This window comes from Diadema antillarum, unplaced genomic scaffold (genome assembly GCF_040938485.1).
Source record: "Diadema antillarum isolate AM-2024a unplaced genomic scaffold, OU_Dant_1.0 seq00000094_RagTag, whole genome shotgun sequence".
In the NCBI taxonomy this organism is placed as follows: domain Eukaryota; kingdom Metazoa; phylum Echinodermata; class Echinoidea; order Diadematoida; family Diadematidae; genus Diadema; species Diadema antillarum.
In genome coordinates, this window is record NW_027271183.1 from 995,462 (window position 1) to 1,006,753 (window position 11,292).

Here is an 11,292-nt window from a genome sequence, read left to right on the forward strand (position 1 = left end):
TGCCTTTGACCCGTGAAGTGAAGGACGCTACACAAAAGAGCCATATCCGGTCTGTAATGCAAAGGCCTACAATGTACACTGTACCTGGCCAGACTAGAAACAGCAAGTGATACAGCCAAGCAAATTTAAAGCACAACAGACATTGGATGAAGTCAAATCAATTAACAATATCAGCCGACAATCACACTCCACTCTCCCGAGACTGAAGGATGCTCACTACTAGAGCTAGCAATCTAATAACCATATTCCTCTACCTCCATCTCCCTCATCACATGGATTTAAATTTTTCAGTCATTGGGTAACTACAGTGTATTGCTTGTTGGGAAGGTTTTGATTATTGTCCAACTTGTATTTACTGTAACTTATGCAGTATGCATCATAAAATCAAACATTTAAATGGCATCATGAAACAGAAATATTCCCAATGACAAACTTAAATGGTTATGACCATGATTTCAAAAAAAAAAAATGCAACATGCAATCATATTTTTTGCTATAGATATCCTCACAAAAAAAAAAAAAAAAAATGACTTGTAATCATATTCAAAGGCTACAAGTTTCTCCACCATTCAAGGCATCTAAATTGCTTGAAATACTGTAAAACATGATATATTCGCGGCACGAAATTTTCGCGAATTGGAGCCGACGGCCTTTTTCGTGGCAAGAAATTTTCGCGAATTGCCTCTTGCGTTCAATGCATATAGTGTAGATAAATTTCGCGTGCATTTTAATTTCGCGAATCTTGGCGCTCGCGAAATTCGCGAAATTAAAATGCACGCGAACATTTCTCTTTTTACAGTATATCTTGATGATTATGTCACTCTAATTTCAATTCATTTATCCACAGCAATATTTTCATTCAGGAACATTACTCCTTGGAACATGCAGTGCCAATATCTTTGGTCAGTGAAGCCCTGTTTACCATGTCGATTTGGGTGATGTGACAGCTCAGCTCTTGAATCTTCTTGAAGTTCTGTCCAGGGTCAAGTTTCGATTAAAAAATAATAAAAAAAACAATCAGAGGGGGTGAGGGTGGAAGTGTGTGGATCGACCTTCTCTCACGTCATCCGGTTTGACAAAACCAGGAATCCCTGTCCGGTTCCCCCTGAAGAGAGTACAGCTGGCAGTAGCTTCCCATCAGTGATTGCCATGGCCCTGGCTCTTGTGCTGCCTGCTTGATTTGTGACAAGTTATTACAGGCTGGATGAGGGTGTTGACTGATGTGAGCTCTTCAGCGACCACATTTGGAAGCCTTATCACATAGGTTGGATGTTTTAAATTATCTTCCAGCAAGTTATTGCATTTTATCAAGACTGTACATCCAGCAAAGACTTGGTACACTACATTCACCAGACAGTGAAAATGTAGTGTACATTGTCCATGTACTGTACATTGTAACTGTACAGTTGACAGAAGAGCTACATATTGTACTTTAAGCAGTCTCAGATGTCACGGGTTCTGATTTACAAAGCACACAGCGGTTGAATAACAAACCCATAAAGAGCAGAGAAATATGTTACTCCTTATACACAAAGTTTGACAAGGCAGCTATGAAACCAAAACTAAACCTTCATATGAAATTGGATGCAAAATCTCCCCTCAATCACATCTTCTTCAAAGAACACGGATTCTTGACACTGCATTTCTAGCCACACTGAATGGGAGAGGGTACAAAATTCTGTGGTTGTTTTGTCATGTTTATTACTCAAGCATGTGAAGAGGTACAGTAAATACCGCTACAAGAGAAATGACATCCCAGAGCAAAGCATAATACGATAGGCATTATAGATATAATCAATGCCTGTGCACTGTGCCAAGTGTAGCAAGATATAGGCATACACATACAACGCATTAAAGTACTCTGTACGTGTACACTGTGTAGGTCTTCTTCAAAAAACAGTACCTGAGGATTACCATAAGTTCTGTGTTGGACCGTCTATGGGGCATGCCCCAACTTTGGAGCTTGTCAAGAAATAAAAAAAAATCACACAAATTTCCCTCCAAATCTTGTGTGTGTCATACATGTTATCTCTGCTCAAAATTTTCCTACAACGCTGCATGTACAGTTGTATTTGCCCTATTTTTATGGTAGTGTTGAAATTTCATATGTCCATCAGCAAACCTCACATTGTATGTGTTTCTGTGTGAGTGTGTGAACATGCGCATTGTGGCCACACATAAGTGCACACAATGTAAAAGTACAAAACATTGCATAATATCCTGTGTGGGTGTGTGTGTGTGGGGGGGGGGGGGGCTGTGCTTACAGTGTAAATCCATGTCTCACATCCATTTTACTTGTTTGTGAGTGTGCACTGCATGATGTAAACATGTTCATCGTGAATGTCTTCATTTAAATCCGTCTGTGTGTGTGAACGCGGTTATATGTTTCTTTCTATATGTATCTCTTCTATCATGTAAAAATTGTATAATGCATCCAACACAAACAATATGTGTGTGTAAATACAAGGCTATACAAACTCACCAGGGCTGGGGCCAGTGTTGTCTGTGTTCACCACGATGCGAGCGTTGAGCTCGTTCAGCTCCTGCTGCAACTCCTGCAGCCGGGCGTTGGCCTGCTTGACCATGTTGTTGACATTGGCCAGACTCTTCTTGTCAGTGGTCACCTTCCGCATGTTCTCCGCCCCCTCCTTGATTTTCAGCTCCTTGCGGATCTCCTTGCGGATCTGGTCCTTCATCTGCTCGAGTCGGTACTGGATGCTGGCATCTGACAGGTCCAGGAACTCATTGCTGCCATACTGCTGCTCCACGTAATTCCCCAACGTATCTCCATGGGGCTGTGAAAGAGAAAAGAACCACACCCTCAATTAATAGCCCAGAAGAATTTTGATTTCAGACAATATCGGTAGGCATACATTATAAACTTAATCTTTCTCTAATGAAACTCATTTTGATGTTTGCTTTTGACACCAAAATTACTGCTTATGCAGCAAGCCACAATACTAATTCTATGTAAATAACAAACAATGAAAGAAATGATTGAAAAACTGTAATGCAACCATGAATTCATGAACACTTCATATCAGCTACAGCTGTACATCTACACTATTAATAGGACAGCTATCATAAAGGTAGAATCGACTGTACTCGTGAAACAGTACAATGTATTGTGTGTGAGTATCTGAAACTTTTTCATTGGGTGATTTCAAGTTTGGGGCTAGGGCTAGCGCTAGTGCTATTGTCCAAACAACTGCTTTAAAACGAGCTTGAACACTGACAGTCAGATAGATGAACGCAATGATATCAATCACAATTATCAATCCCTAGCACTAGGTTTTGGCATCAAACCACCCAACACCAGCTGGTTTCAAGTTCAGTTTTAATGCCAGTGCTAGTGCTGAGATAGCACTAGCACTACAATCGAACTTGAAATCACCCATTGTTATATTCATCTATGTACTATCACACTCTCCTTTGATCATCTCATGATATGACCAAGTGGTTTTGGTTTTGTGCAAGTTACATTCCGTGTACCATTGTTCTTCAGGTAAAAGGCTCCAATGATACTGATCAGCTGACGGCAATCGCTGCATGCAAATCACATGGTCATATTGTCAAAGATGTCATGATACCCTATGCTGAATGATTCCACTTTTTTTCAGCAGACTGAAATATCATATAAATGCTGTATCTACTTCATGGTAATTTCTTCTATCACTCGTTGCTATTAAAGGGACTGTACAGTTCTGGTTGAGGTGAGGATTTAGCTTTTAACATTTTGCGAGATATTCAGAAACCACTCTATGTCCTTACTATGAGATGACAAAGGGCATGCAATTCTAAGGAGTATTAAAAGTTTATTTGATGAAAATCGGTTTTGAAATGGCTGAGATAGCCAAAAACAAGGTGAAACAAAGAGATCCTAATAAAAGGTGTGGCCTGTTGCCTCTTATTATCATCACTTTTTTGGATATCTCAGCCATTTGAAAACCAATTTTCATCAAATAAACATTGCATCCTTCTTAAAATTACATGCTCTTCATATTTCATACAATAAGAGGTTTCTCATTATCTCACTTAGGAATGTTATAAACCTGAATCCCCACCTCAACCAGTACTGTACAGTCCCTTTAAACATGCCATAAGGTAGAATAGAACAGAAGCTTCCCTTTCAAACAAGTGTACTGTAATATAATGTATACTTGTACATGTACATGTATGCCCTATCAGTTGCAGAACTACAAATGTAGCACAAGCTCCTAAAATGGTACATTGCATCCTTCATTTGGTGATAAATTTTGTACATTATGAGAATATGAAACGGCATGTTTTCAACTCAAATTGGCAATTTCTTAATGCACAGTATTTCTTTCTGAATTTGTGCTACATGTATTTCACATTCATGATCTTTTTCCAACATACAATGTAGGACACCGTATATGCAATAAAAATTCAGAATTGCCAAATACAAGGCAAAGATGATAGTAGTGCCACGAAATTACCCCAAGCCTTGATGGTTAGATACAATGCACACTGTGACATGGTATATTTTAAGGAATTTACAATTTTTGTAAATTTTTGCAAGATAATCAATATATGCAATTTGCAAATTAACAACTCATGGAAATACTGCCACCTACAACAAAAGTACATTGCACTGATTGTATGATGATGATGATAATATAATGATAATTATTTAATAATGATAACAATAATAATAAACTACATTGTATTATGTGACAAATGGGATGCTAATTTTTCATATGGAAAATGTAGACAATGTCAATACTTCTTTGTCATCCCATCAATATTAAACCTACAATTCAAACCAGAGCAAAACTGTCTTACAAATCCCAATTCATAAAATACTGTGGTGTATAGAGTATTGACATGTACACCTGTACACATCGTACTTGTACACTGTACATACACTGTAGAATGATAATGACACAAATTTAAATAAAATGTGTACAAGAACATTGTTCACAAAGTCACATCTAAAGCAAGACTTCCTTACATGTGTCCCCCCCCCCCCCACATACCCACCATTTGCCAATGTGTGAGGGACCGAGTATGTGCATCCATGCATATTCAAAGGGTAGCGGTACCGCGGTAGGGTAGTGTATAGTGTCTATACACAGCCCAGTCGCTGTATAGATAGCGTGCTTTGCATGGTGTCTAGTCGGGCTATCCTCGTATACGTAGGAGGGGATTCCATGAAGCCAGACGTAGTGTCCGCGGAACATATCCCCCACGACAAGATATAGACCGATCTTTCACTGACATCAGTAGACAACTGTAAAAAAAGTGGAAATTTTCACGCATTTCGCGCAACCCGAAACTAGTGCGAAAATAAAAGCACGCGAATATTTTTGCTTGCCATATGTTCCAGTAGTTGATGTCTTGATTCCGCAGAATTAACTACACGCGAAACTCTTCTTACCCCACTGAGCGCGAAAAATTAGTCGCGCAAAAATATCCACTTTTACAGTATTTTACTGGCCAGCATTGCACCGAATGAAGATGACCCATTTTTTCTGGATGAGAGATGATATAAGTATAACCCTAGCTCCGATCAGCGATAAACATGTTTTCTATAGACAGTCTACATGTAAATTTACCTACTCTCGGCAGAAAAAATAACAGATAACAGATCTAGAGCTCATTCAGATCAGTGCCATGGCAGAGGCAGTGGTACATTGGTGGAGTAACAGTTACAGTGAACATGAGGAATGCGAATATACAATGTGTGTGTCGCTGAGCTGAGCTGCCGTGCTCATGCCTCTAGCTCTAGCTCTCAGCTCAGCAACGACCACCGTCCGTACTGTGTGTAGGCCTAGTGCTGTTTGAATCGAAATCATTCTCATGCGAAACTCTTGAAAATGGTTCTGGCAAATCAAAAGAAAATACCATGACATAACTGAACACAAGACGTTTTAATCAAACATGTACCTGGGCTAAAACAGCACTAGAATCGGCAGCCATGATGTTATTCCGTCCCTCCTCTGCTGGTCGCCGCTGACTGACCAACACACAGCTCCCAACGAATCCCTTGGCCTCGCCTCGCGTTACAGTTTATTCAATGTACCCTGAACCCCCTGCCGCGAGCCCGGGCGTTAACGTGCCACAGAAGATGGGCTGGTGGTGTCGAATGCGAACACCGAACGATCGATCTTGTAAGCCGGCGTTTCTTCCTGCCACACACAAATGCAATCCCCAATCATTTATAATCCTGAAGAGGCGATACTACTCCTTGAAAAAACATTACTCCCAGATCCTGGCATACGATGACAACCGAGTTTAGAAACAATCTCTATGAGATTCACGTTCCCGTTATTCGGATTTCTGAGTGCGCCTGGTGTGTACGCTGCTATGCACAGGCTAGGCCGCCGTATTACCAACGATTCGAAAGATAGCAAAGCGTGTGTGAATGTACTACACATACTTCGTACAGGTACTAGTACTAGACGTACGTACGTACCGTACGTACGTACGGTGATGATGAGATTGGCAAAGTCACGTGATCAAAATCATCTTCTTGTTGTTGTTGTTGTCGTTGTTTTTGTTTTTGTTGTTCTTCTTTTTCCTCTTCTTCTTCTTCTTCTTCTTCTTCTTTCTCTTCTTCTTCTTCCTTCCTTCCTTCCTTCCTTTCTTCCATTTTTTTTTTTTTTTTTTGTCGACGAGCGAATTATCCATTCACAACCATTCGCGTTACGTTTATATTCAGCCTATTTCAGATTATGATATCGAAGTCGGGTAGTGGCAAAAACCAATGTCAGTGGACCTGGTGCACTATGGTTTAATCACAGCGGTGGTTTTGTGGAGGGGGGGGGGGAGGCGGGGGGATCTAAAAACTGGAAGGGGTGTGTCTCGAACTTCTCTTGCGAGAGAAGTAAACTCATAACATAACATAACATAACATAACATAACATAACATAACATAACATAACATAACATAACATAACATAACATAGCATAACATAACATAACATAACAAATGTTACATATCGAAACCATGACTCCCTTATGCCCTAACCGCTACTACTCAAAGTTTTATGAATAGGCTATCAAAGGAAGTCCTATTTCATCGATGATAATAAACATGTGATTGAAATATTCCTTTTAAAGTAAGAATTGAAAGCAGTAAACAAAAACTGAGCAAGTTATGAGAATCCTTATATTCAATTCAATTCAATTCAAATTCAAATTCAAATGAAATTTTATTTCCAATAACACATGTTTGTTGTCGAACAAATTCAATGAAAACAAAACGTACAGTGTATTACAAAACAAACAAGAATCTCTCGGATCCATTCCCCTATAACAATAATTCCTCTCTCTAACCAAGCCCTTATTGTTATGCCCTCCTTTGTACCTTTCTCACCTGCTGCCGTCCTCCTCAACTATACTTTCCGACCAACCCCCCCCCCCCACACACACACAAATCATGATGCAATGAACGGATGGAGATCATGTAGAACAAATTAGACCATAAACAGTAATGATACAATAATTCATCGCCCAGAGAAGGTTTGACCGAGACAGCATGCGATCAGTACGATATCCACGTTAGCACAATCATCTTGATGTCACTCTAAGCCAATGTTTTGTTTTGACACATCCGTTTAGTGCATGATTTAGATAATACGAAATAAATACACAGACAGTGATAATGATGATGATTATGATAGTGTCAATTAAAATGAAAACAATGATAATGATAATGATAATGATAATGATAATGATAATGATAATAATGATAATAATGAAATGAAACTGCATGATAATGATAATGATAATGATACCAAAGAAGAAGAAGATCGCATGCATTTTTGCGCAGGGATGATGCCTCCAATGCAGACACTTCTGCCATTCACGTCATGGGATATAATGTGATGTGTACTCTCCATCTTGCATTTGCACATCAGAGCATGCATGATTCGAACTCAGAAGCTATAGCTTATACCACACAGATCCAACAACTGACCACAACAATACAGTGTCCGGATATTTACAGTAGATTTTGATGGACACATCATATCTTCACGCAGTCTTCATACGTCACGTGTGTATAAAGGAGCCATCTCTTTTGAGATTCCGAGAACGTTGGCGTGAGTATAAAAGGTGCTAAATGTTTTAGCTCTATATTAAAGAAGAGAATCCACTCCAATATTTTGCCAATTTCATTGGAAAGAGAGAAAAAAAATCCCTGCAGAACAGTGGAAAAATGATCAAACTTTTTTTTTCCCGGAAAACGCGACTTCTTTATCAGTCGTTATGAATATTCAAATCAGCAAGTTGATGTTTGTTTGAAAAGATTTTATTTTCTGCATTTCATATTTTCTTTCAGAATACAAAAATAACAAAGGCAGGTTCAATTACACAAATACAATTCTGAAAATTATTGACATATTACATAGTAAGTCATATTTTGTATATAAAGACAAATGAAACGTTAAATAACATACAAAATGTTTATATGGCCAATAATGACTTGATTCACAGTACAATATATAACATATACATATAATGCAGAGGGCCGCCGTTATAAGCCGTGCTTGAACAGACGGACAGCCAGAGTTAAATTACCATTTTTTATTGTAGTACTTGAACACTAATACGGATGGGCCATGTTAAAATGCGTGTAAATCCAGTTTTATACAATTACTTGGTAAACAGGAGTGGTGCCTGTGAGTGCGTGTGCAGGTGATGAAGCGCGAAAGTGTTGATGGTCAGCACTTCTAAGAAAATGATTGAATATGTTATAATATGGGCGAAGGGTCAAGCAGCAAAGTAAAAGAAAGGGAAAAGGGGGTGGACCAAAATATTGCCTTGTTGTTGAGTATAAGAGGTACATGTTTAATGATTACTGTACCGTATGATATTGTGCCAAGATGTTGTAATGCTCTCACAATATTTCTTATTCATTTCATGTACAGAACTGACAAATATTTCATACTTTTCAGCTGTAGAAATACAAAACTTGCCTTAAAACTACCCAACATTAAAAAGAGCAAACGTTACCTCTTTTGTATGGGAATATTAAATGCTTTTACCTGTATTTTTAGCTTATTTTTTTTTTCTGAATTTCATATAAGGTATAACAAATGAAAAATTGTGAGGGCATGATTATAGTCAAGGAATGCTTTCCGAAAAAAAAGAGTGATATAATATCAAATGTCTTATTTCTTGTCCGATTTTTGTCATTTTAGGAACGTTCTGTGGCGACTTTTTCTTCTCTTTCCTTTGGAGTTCATTTATTTTTGGATGGATTTCTTGTTTAATGTTACGATATTGAGAAAGATGAAGAAAGGAGATCCATGGAGGTATTATCATTATAAACTGACATTGGAAAATGTTTAGTGCACGCATACTCAGATATATTGATGACGCTGCAAAGTATTCATGTATTACAGGCTTGTTGGGAATCATGTCCCTATAATAAATTGGGGTGCTGTTCGTTATTCCGAAGGTTCGCTATTCCGAAGGTTCGTAATTCCGAAGATTCGTTAATCCGAAAATGAAATTCGGAACAATGAACCTTCGGAATAACGAATCTTCGGAATAACGAATCTTCGGAGTAAAGAGCCTTCGGAATAACGAACCTTCGGAATAAAGAGCTGTAACCATAAATTGTCCCTATTATATTGTTACATAATAATGGAGTAAGTCGAAATTGATGCCCCTTTCAATGCCACCTATGAGAGTCCCGGTATGTTCCTGTCTTTGTTTCTGTATTGGCTACTGATAGTATATCTCTGTCTTTGTCCTTACCACGGTTTTGGGATGATGCTGCTGCGTGCATATTATTGTCTGGAATGTAATATTCATTTTTTATGATAAGGGCACACTCGTCACAAGGTTTTGTACTTCTAGAGACGTGACCCAGCATGTGCAGTGCTATCTTGTACTGTCTTGTATATTCATATTTGCTGGGAAAAAATGTCATTAAACTTGAATTTCAACATGTTGTAATTTATTTGAAATAAAGCCGAGTTTTCCCCTGAGACCGAGTTAGTCTGGATCCTTCTGTAATAAAAGTTGGTATACCGACTCTTATTTTTTTAAATCTCAAAATACTCCGAAACAACTCATCATCGCAACAAATGGTGGTAAGTTTCTTGGTAGACTCTTTCAATATTGCAAGCAAATATGAAATGGTGCCAGACGGGTTCTCAAACCCTTACTAAAACTATTTTTTCACTTTTAGAATGCCATGCACTGCATTTTATAATGAAGAGTTTGTTCGCAAAAAGTCCATTTTTGAAGATTTTGAAGTACGGTCTCTGTCATAAAGTACAAAATAATACCTTTTAAATGATATATTGGTCACTACATAATTACATAAAGGTACATTTTTGAAGTTATGGTCTAAAGAAGCAATTTTTTTTATTATTCTCTCGATTTTCTTGACCTATAATCGCAAATATCTCCATTTGGCAAATATGGACTTATCGGTTTTTGCAAACAAACTCTTCATATTCTCCACTTATCTACATGACCTTGTAGTTATTGTTTCTTTCGTAGAGTTCGGATGCAAGAGCATGTAATACAAACTTATAATCTACATAATCATATCAAGGAGGTACTAGTTCGTACCCCCCCACCCCCCCCCCCCCGTTTCATTTCCAGTGGCGGATCCAGAGGGGGTGCATACAAATTATTTCGGGTTTCAATTGTCTGATCTCTATTTTTTTTTTAAAACTAGATTCGCTGATCTCAAACTAGAGATCAGTCACTAGAAAAACAACTAAACAGAGAGGGCGCTAAACACTTTTGAAAATACTGTACAGTTGCGACCCACATTGTGGCCATCCAGCTTCTGTGGCGCAATTGGTTAGCGCGTTCGGCTGTTAACCGAAAGGTTGGTGGTTCGAGCCCACCCAGGAGCGCAGCTTCCATTTTTTTTTTTTCAAAATCACTTTTTTTTTTTTTTTTTTGGGTACGGCTGTTAGCAATTTCATTTTCATTCTTGCACTTGCAAAAGCCAAATAATTCGATTAAGGCTTTGTAGCCGCATAATGGTAGCTACTGTAATTGTTTGAATACTAGTATTAGAATATAAAAAGTTTGTTTTCGCACATCCATTGTAACACAGATTTTTCATATGCATATTATTTCCCTACTCTTGTGCATCGTTTCACCTAGTAAAAAAAGGAACAATATCATATAGAGAACGACAGGGAGGGAAAAATGTTTGAATAATTAAGGAGGTGCCTACAGAGTACATTTTGTACCACCTTTCTAAAATATTTTGATACAACTGACCAGTAGGAAGTATTAAATACATTCGTATCTTTTCATACTTTCGTCTTCTTGCTCTTTTTCTTCGCC

The 11,292-nt window shown here is 38.2% G+C and overlaps 1 protein-coding gene and 1 non-coding gene across 2 annotated transcripts; one reads left to right on the top strand and one right to left on the bottom strand.

Moving 5' to 3' along the window:
* Nucleotides 1-1,058: 1,058 nt before the first annotated feature.
* Nucleotides 1,059-6,300, bottom strand: LOC139726644 (serine/threonine-protein kinase N2-like). Its single transcript, XM_071637632.1, has 3 exons — nucleotides 5,911-6,300; nucleotides 2,483-2,795; nucleotides 1,059-1,171 (listed from the first exon to the last, which is right to left on the bottom strand). The coding sequence occupies exons 1-3, from the start codon at nucleotides 5,941-5,943 to the stop codon at nucleotides 1,059-1,061; spliced, it is 459 nt and encodes a 152-aa protein (XP_071493733.1). The 5' UTR covers nucleotides 5,944-6,300.
* A 4,476-nt stretch (nucleotides 6,301-10,776) lies between these two features.
* Trnan-guu (transfer RNA asparagine (anticodon GUU)) lies at nucleotides 10,777-10,850 on the top strand. Its single transcript has one exon. It is a non-coding gene; the product is annotated as a tRNA-Asn (tRNA).
* Nucleotides 10,851-11,292: the final 442 nt, after the last annotated feature.

Excerpts from the sequence above, each read along its gene's own strand:
- LOC139726644 (XM_071637632.1), bottom strand. The coding sequence starts at position 5,943 with ATGGCTGCCGATTCTAGTGCTGTTTTAGCCCAG. Across the intron at positions 2,796-5,910 it reads CTAGTGCTGTTTTAGCCCAG|CCCCATGGAGATACGTTGGG; the intron begins GTACATGTTTGA and ends TCTCTTTCACAG. Across the intron at positions 1,172-2,482 it reads CAACACTGGCCCCAGCCCTG|GCAGCACAAGAGCCAGGGCC; the intron begins GTGAGTTTGTAT and ends CAAATCAAGCAG.